The following is an 8,706-nucleotide window of genomic DNA, read 5'->3' as shown; positions in this document are numbered from 1 at the left end:
AACCCGCCATTTTACAACCTTTCAGGCTTTCTGGGGAACCAATGAAATGGAAATTTCAAGTGCCTTCAAGTTTAAATTGTGGGTTCAGATTAGAATAGGCCACGACAGAGATCAGTGGTGACCAACCATTACCTTTCTCCTTGCTCTTGAATGGCATGCACAGAAATACTTGGTCCCATGCTCACAACCAAGGGAGATGTCTCAGAATCCCAGAAATCTGTACCATAGCAAAAACTAAATGAACCTAAGTGCTGCAACCAGGAACAAGGTGATTTCGGGAAGAAAAATGGGCACTCATTGATGATTATTTTGCAGCATTCCTAGAAGTGTACAGGTCTTTAAATGGCTAATACAGATTCAGCGAGACAATCAATGTCTCATTCAGACAGTCAGTGAAGAAGGCAGTTGTTCTAGCTGATTCATCCCACTTCTGCTTACTTCTACACCTGATCTAATCTTATCCTAGTGGTGCTTTTCAACAGTATTTTGTGTAGTCATGTGTAAATGAGATCAGCTCTCCAGACACATTAATTTCTTTCAAGGGTTAAGCTCAGGTCCATTTTTGTCTGTGTAGTTATCTCAGTGCTCAAAATCAAGACCTCTGTTGCCTTACTTATAAATACCTTTCAGTATCTGCAGATTGCTAGATTTACCATTAATTGCTTCCAATTAATACAGTTATCAAAATGCAAAGCAAGTTCATACTGTTCCTTTCTACGTTTTGCCCAAGACACTAGGGTCACTACAATTCTATTTTTAAGGTAAAATTCATGCCAACAGACCTAACATCTGAATAACACCTAGGCAACTTAACTCAGCCAGTCTGGGTGGTGGTTATATAAAGGACTTTAGTGATCTGATCTGATAAACTTCACAACTGGACTTTTGAAAGGATCTTCTTAAGTCAAAATTCAAAATGTTCATGCCATAGACAATTTATTTCTAATACAAATAATAGCTCTTACCAGCTGCAGAGGGAAACAAAAGAAAAGGCGAACTGAGCTTCTGGGTCTTGACACCTTTCTCTCAGCGGGACTCTCCTTCTAGGAGCAAAACTCACCTTGACACTTTTCCCAGGCAGTGTGGCAGATCATAGCCTGCTTGTCTAGGACACAGCCCAGCACTTCCCCTTTGCCCTTCAAACAAACCCATGGATCTGCTTCCAAATGACCTTCCCATTTTTAGAAACTCCATCTAATCCCAGAAAGCTTGCCTCTGTAATCCTCCTATCTCCCCCTGCCTCTCCAACCAACCCCTTCTTCAGCATTTACTGCCAGCAAAGCAGCTTCCTACCTCTCCCTTACAGATACAATTTCATTGATATGTACTTGAATATGACATGCAAGCTCTTGGTTACTCGTTTTTTATTCTCTCTGGAAGTTCCTCACCAATGTGCTTTCATGCACCATATCTTCCACCTATTCAAGATAAAGTGTATGAGCTGGAGCAAATCACTGTGATCAGTCACATGTTTTACATTGCATAAATTTATTCCGATCTATTGCCTGTGTTCTTGCAAGGAGTTCTGACTCTCCCATCCCAATGCTCAATCTATTCCTCCTTTGTTTTTCCCCAACAAATTTATGTAAACTAATGCCCCTCTCACTGTGAAGCCATGCAAATGTTTTGCAGCTTAAACCTCAGTCTGCAAATAACTTCATGTCTAGCAGTGCCTACCAGCATGTATAAAGCATTCCCACAGAAATAACCAAGCAGCAAGACTGGAAATGAGGAAATGATCACGTAAAGCAAGCATTTCACCATGCAGAATCTCCCTACAAACAGATGTGAAAATATAGATTTTACCAGCAATGAAAGAACATTTTGTTCTGGGACTGCGTTTGGGATATGCAAGCACTGGCAGGAATTATTTAGCTTGAAATGAGTGAAGATAAATTAATATAGTTTCCATTGAATATGCCAGGACAATTATTTTCAGCCTGTTTAAAAATATTCACAGAATGTACTTCAACATAGCATCACAAGGACTGACTTGAAAAAAGTGGTGCAAGGAGGCCTCGCAAGTAGATCCTCTGCTGAATCTAGAATTGTAGAAGGCAGCAAAGGCTACTGCAGTAAAACTTGCAGCTTGTCCTCACCCATATTCTAATAAAAGGAAAATGTAAAGAGTTTACGACTATTTCTGAGCTATTTTCTCTTCTTTATAAACCAGTATTTTCTGAGGTGTAGGAGGGGGACACAACTCACCACTGCTGACAGATTTCTGTGCACAGGGCACTGATTCATAGCGTACTGGAAGCTGCTCCCCAGGGCAACCAGCATCTCAAGAGGAAGTTCCTTACCTCAGTTTACAGGAAGGACTACAAACCAGCTAAGTTCTGATTGAGAAAAAAATGTTGGGTTGAACAGAGCATCTGGTGTGAGGCCGGAGTGAGGGGGTACTTTTGATCAAGATGAAAATCAAAGAAGAAACTAATGTATTAACATTAATGTATTTAAGAACTTGATATTTTAAAATCAGGTGCAGTTAAATAACAGAAAATCCTTCTGAAATAAACCCAATGCAGTCCTGTTTGAGCAAGATCAAATCAATACATTTATTTTGATGTTACATTCCTACAAGTGCTGGATACAGCCAGGTTAGGTGCACAATGAGATGTCCCTCCTTTTCCAGCCACACACACTGAGCTGTACTGGGCACAGCACAGCAGCCACTCCAGCACATGTGCAATTTAAAGAATACAACATTAGAAAACTCTGAAAAATGCTGTTACTGGCACTGGGATTCTCTTGTGTCTATGCACTTCACAGATCTTCAAAGAAAGCCCAAAAACATTAAGTGCATGGATTATAAACTAAAATTTTATTGATTTTATATGTTTTCAAGGCACTTTCATATTACAGTTTAGAACTCCATTTGGTATAAAGGGGGATCCTTCAGAAACCTCATCTTCACTACTTAAAACACACAACTTCAAGGCCAAGGGAAATAACCAAAATATTCAAGCCAGATTCTGACCATAAAATATGTGCATTCCTAGAATCTCAAAAGAATCCATAAGCACAAAATGGGGTGGGTTTTTTTGCATTTTCTAATTTGATTGTATTTTAGGAAACCCAGTATGAGATTCATTCTAGCTAGTTTTTATCATCTCAAATCTGGACTAACTAAGCCAGAGCAGACTGATCTCAGCTATATTAAATATCTATGTATGAACAAGATAAACCATCCTCTGCCAAAGGCTATTCTGTACTGCCCAAAGGGAAAGCTTAACATAATCAGTTTTTAATTTTGGGGGTTTTTTTTCCTAGGGATTCAGGGTGGAATTTTAAAGCTAAATTCATATGTAGTTATCAATTACAATATTGCCTCTGCATTTTGCATTAAACCAAGTGATCACTGATCAACAATAAACTTCCATTCATGTAAAGTTTTCATCGAAACATTAAATAATATGACAGGTACTCTGGCACAGCTGTCTCACAGCAGCAAAAACTGAGGAAGAAAACTGAATGCTGGCACACTTCCCTGATTAATTAGGTCTTAAGGTTGATTTTAACTATAAAAACAAAAACAAAATTGAAAAAAAACCCCAACCCACAATGCTTTAAAAATTGAGCAAAATGCACAAGATACAATCCCATCATGGCTAATCTACTTGAACTGAACATCTGTTGTCAACCAAAACCATTCTTGAAACAGAGCAAGATTTTAGCGTAAGTCCCTTATGCTAAAGCCAAAAGAACCAGCACAAATTCTACCAACTTTTTTTATGTTCTTATTTAGTAATTTTTTTTTCTTACCACGTAAATGCTCAAACTCCAGAACGGCCATTCAACTGTACAGTTATAATTGCACTGCAGTTTTTTTTACTATTATGTCACGGTCTCATTTTCTACATCACCAGCACTACATTAGCCCTATGTTCCATCTCCACCACACACAGAACACCACATATTCAGGCACACCTGTCTTTACACTAATACATTCAGCAAAATCTCATAAAGAACACTTTTCATTTCTGTATATTTGTTCACCCTGTCATAAGCTGACAGTGTGGATTTTGTCACCAGACTCCAGGAGTCATTTCAGCAGTGCACTATTTTTGGTATCAAACTGTAGGCACACTGCTTGGTAGGATTTGGAGCATGAGGTGTCTTTTGCTGTTGACAAGAAGGTCTCAGAACTAGAAAAATGCGAGGCAGGCTTCTTCATGTGTCAGGAAAGTGCTGAGATTAAAATTCTTCACTCCTCCTTAGAGTGTGGGCTGGAGAAGGTGTAAAGGGATCAGGCTGCTGCTACTGTCTAGAAGGCATTGGAGGCAGGCTGCAGCTGACAGCTGGGATCTGGAGAAGCTGGTGTCTGCTTGGTGTTGGTAGAAAGGGTCCCAGGAAATGGCACGAGACATACAGCTTCCACGAAGAGTGAAGGGCTGTCCCTGTGGTGGCTGCCAACACCAGCTCTCAGGCTGAGAGTCCCTCAGAACAGACCCAGAGACCTCCTTTGGGAAAGCAGAAAAGGTCCCACCACACAGCTCTACAGTGATCCACCCGAGACACCTGAACACCCAGAGCACTTTACGCTGATCACATACTTGACCTCACACACTGGCATCTCTTCAAGGTTCAAAAGGTTCATCTCTTCAGCTTCTAGTGCTCTAAGAAGTTGACCCTCTGAAGACGTGGCTTGTATATTTTCCACTGACGTGGACTGCTCTTCTTAAAGTGGACACTAAAAAATGCACTACAATCATGTCTGCCCATAGCAGAGGTGGAAAAGATGAGGACTACCTCCACTGCTTCTGTGTTCAGCTCCCAAAATACAGCAGCAAGCACAGTTTACATCTGGCCCTCCTTGTGGGTGAAAAATTCCCATAACTGCAATCTATAAGTGACAGAAATACACTTAATCATCAACAATTTAAAAAAACCGTACAAAACAAAGTAGTGTTAAATGAATAACACCAAGGATCTTGAGGTCAGTAAATTCATTCTATAAAACAGCAGTACAAAATTAGGCCTAAATAAAAATGGTATTCCAGCGTTTACTGAGAGGGTGCAGTGCTCAGATTACTGAGAACAGTGTTTTAACAAAGAGGCTGGATGAAAGGAGTAGTAATTTAAAGGTGAAAAGTAGATGAGAAGTTCGCTGTCAATAAGAGACTGGTTACGATCACACTGCCATCTCCTTGAAGTCAGTTCATTCTTTGCAGTCAACAGGAATTTTATTATTTGTTCTCAGTGGAAATAAAATTGTGCCTTAACTGGAGACTGCACATCATTACTGATCTTGTATTTCCAAAAAACAGTAAAATATTCCCTTTGCACAGAAATTATTGCACGTTTTATCAGCAGAGCGAAGTTGGAGTATGTAGTACTTCACAGAAGACATATTTTATCAGTGTTCTGGAAGATGAAGGGTAAACTGTGACTCTCCAGAAGAGGCTACATACTACATTTGCAGGATTGCTTCTGTCAGTAGCTCCAGGACACATAGCAGTATGCAGCACAGGACTTGATTCTACTGCCATCTGCTTGAGTATATAGGCTCCAGAGAAAATTTTGCTTGCTACACTGAAAGCAGGATTCACCCCTTTTTTCAGGAGCTGGAAATTTTATGCACATCTGGACATAATCTAAGCCTAAAGGTAATTAAGCAAACAGGCTGACTTGACAGATACTCAGTTTTTACCATGTGGAGTAGAGGTGGATGGATTTTACCAGTTTTCAGACACTAAAGGCTAGAGTCCAGTATCAAATAAGGAAAAAAGAAAACAAAAGAACAAACAACATCTCACTGTATTCCACCCTTATTCAGAATTCTTATTCACTGCTGTATTGTTGTTGCTGAATTAAATTCTGGATATCCAGTCCGGACACCTATCAAAATATTCACAGTTTTGTTTCTTTAATATTGGCCTCTGAACAGCCTTCAGGTCAAAATTACATTATTGAAATTAGCACCATGGAAAAATTACTTATTGAAACAATTTGAAGTTCTTCAAAGAGAAGTAGTGATTCAGAAGGAATAGAAGACCTTTATTGCAAAATTAGGTTTTTTTCTCTAAAAAAATGCAACAATTCTATTAAAAGTATATAATCCATGACAGAACATTCTATTTTACCTGTCATGGGAACTAAAAAATACTGCATACATGGGGTGCACTCAAAATCCATGAGACCAAATTCCCAACTGAATTAAGTGAGAATTTTGCTGACATACCAACTGCAAATCTTCTACTACAGCCACTGTAATCAGTAGGATTATTACTATTATTATTATTTCACAGGTATTTAGATTTCATCTAACACACAGTGTGTATCATTTGACCTATAATAAATGAGTGTAATAAAGAACAAATTACATGTCAACAATATATATTCACTTTTCCATACTACATCAATTAGCATCACCAAAATTGGTGTAGCTATACCCAGTACTGATTGTGCTTCAAAGTTGGGTTTGTTTTTCGACAATACTGGATCATTTCAGGATCAAGATTTAAAAAGCTGTTTTTCAGATACCTTTCTGTAGTTGGAGAAACCACAGTAGGAAGCAGCTGCTCATGTTTTACTGCCATGAATGTTGAGGCTGTACTTCTCCCAGCCCCCTTTAGGAGAGGAGTCACTGTGACAGTGGGCACAGTCAAGCTCCGTTCCAGACATCGATCTGCCCTACTCAGGATTGCATCTGTTTGACTTTTGACTAAAGGTTTTGTCTTCTCTTTCTTCTGACACATTAACAAAATGCACACAGAAGTAACAGCAACAATGAGTAGCACAGACACCAGGACCAGGGAGATAATGATGTACCAAGGGTTGTTTTCACCTGCCTGCACTCTGGGACTCCCAGCATTAACCTGGTTTGTAGTCTTCAGCTCCACAGATACACTTGTTCCCACTGCCTGATTTAGCAGTGGACCTTCCTCATGCAGGTTTCCCCAGTGATTCTGCCCATGCCACATAGTTGGTTCAGTCTTCTGTGGTGCTATTGCAGGCTCTTCATTCTGTGAGAAGGCTGGTGCCTCATCCTTTGGGGTTGAGTGAGCCTTGAAAGCGGTTGTGCTGGTTACAAAAGGCACTTCTGTTGTAAAACCCTGCACAAGTGGAGGACTGTTTGGCACAATGGAATACTGAAAACAGCCAATAGCAGGCTGCACAGCATCTGCCCTGAGTATAAATGTAAATGAGTCATTCAATAGATCAATGCCCGTCATATTTGTGTCTATGTCCAGAAGCAAAACACCACTATCAATGTCAGCCTGGGTGAACGTCTGGATGTCTTCAAACATATCATCATTCACAAACCTTTTCTTTACAATCCTTCCATGAGAGGGAGGCACTATCACTTCAAATCTAGGATTACTGTGTGTCAAATTGGCTAGCTCAGAAGCATCCAGGTCACTGCTTCCAAATTTATAAACTGCTTGATTTGAAATCTGCAGGTCAGATACAATTTGTACTAAAGGCTTTGCTGTGATGTTCAGCACTTGTCCTGTGAGATTGCCTTCTGCAGTAAAAAGCATAAACTCCAGTACTTCACTGGAAGCAGTGAGATTTGTCAGGTGGTAAGAGAGTCTTCCCAAGTACAAATCTGACTGCTCAAATTTAGTAACCTGTTCATTTCCAATCATGAGGTGCCCATACTTGAGTGGCTGAGTTATTTCATACATAATATTAGTGCTTTTTCCATTTGTGACAGCTGAAAGCTGAACGTCAGTAATAGTGACAGATGTCTGGCCCTGCGGCAGCGCAACATTGGTAAGGTTGACTAGGACAAGAGCAATTGGTATGACTTCAAGACTGAACAGTTTGTATAAAGGGCGATGTTTACCATCAGTCACACTGAAATAAAACACCCCAGAAGATGAACTTCCATCCTGGACAAACCAGACTTTACCACTGTCAACATCAGCTTGTGTGAAATCTTTTATAGAGACACTGAGATTGCTTTTCATTGCTAAGTAACCATTATTGGGGTTACTAACAATGGTGTATTTCAGCTCAGCTGGGGCATTATCTAAGTCTTCAACTTTCAGATTCTCTGGCCCCAGCACTGACACATCTCCCTGCAGGACTTTCAAGTGCAATCTTTTAGTCTTCAGTTCTGGAGATTGATCATTCACTGGGAAAACAGTGATATTAAACATTTCCTCTAAAACTTCGCTATGGGGCTTTGTAGCCGGCTTGCTCTTTAGGTTTAACCAAACAGCAAAAGTGAAATTGTCATTTAGAGATTCAGAATTATCATGTATGTATATAATTCCAAATTTGTCAATTACATATTGGGAGAAGTTAGGCTTTTCTTTGGTAATGTTTTGCTCTCCAACAACAATCATGCCATGTTGGGGTAAAGATAGAACCTGATACCAGACTTCATACGTGGAGCGTTGTACATCAGGTAGCTTTATCAATAGGTTTGAAGCATCTAAATTTGTTTTGTTGATTAATACTCTACCTCCTTCCTGGACTGTGGCACCTGGCAGAAATGAAAAGAGAATATTAGAAACTGAATAGTTTATAGTTGCACTATTTCAGAAACTACATATCAAACACTGATAATGCTCAAAAAATTTCCTCCTTTGTGGTATCCTTATTTCCACATATCATGGCTAAAAATATATTACCACTACTTTTAAAATACAATCAGATATAAGAGACAAGATCTCTGACTGATGAATACACTAAGAATAAAGAAATACCAGTGTCTCAAAGCTTCTGATAGTGTTTTTCACCTACCATTAT

At 39.5% G+C, this 8,706-nt stretch overlaps 1 protein-coding gene across 1 annotated transcript in view; it reads right to left on the bottom strand.

The window, feature by feature from the left end:
* Positions 1 to 2,533: 2,533 nt before the first annotated feature.
* Positions 2,534 to 8,706, bottom strand: part of LOC111941528 (chondroitin sulfate proteoglycan 4-like) — a 36,993-nt gene continuing 30,820 nt past the window's right edge. The window contains exon 10 of the mRNA XM_086867082.1: positions 2,534 to 8,440. Within this exon, the coding sequence (XP_086723208.1) occupies positions 6,390 to 8,440 (2,051 nt within the window). The 3' untranslated portion in view covers positions 2,534 to 6,389. The remainder of the gene's footprint in view (positions 8,441 to 8,706) is intronic.

Source organism: Cyanistes caeruleus, chromosome Z (genome assembly GCF_971803275.1).
Source record: "Cyanistes caeruleus chromosome Z, bCyaCae1.hap1.1, whole genome shotgun sequence".
Taxonomy (NCBI): domain Eukaryota; kingdom Metazoa; phylum Chordata; class Aves; order Passeriformes; family Paridae; genus Cyanistes; species Cyanistes caeruleus.
The sequence above is the reverse complement of the archived record's forward strand: the minus strand, read 5'-3'. Positions and strand labels throughout refer to the sequence as shown.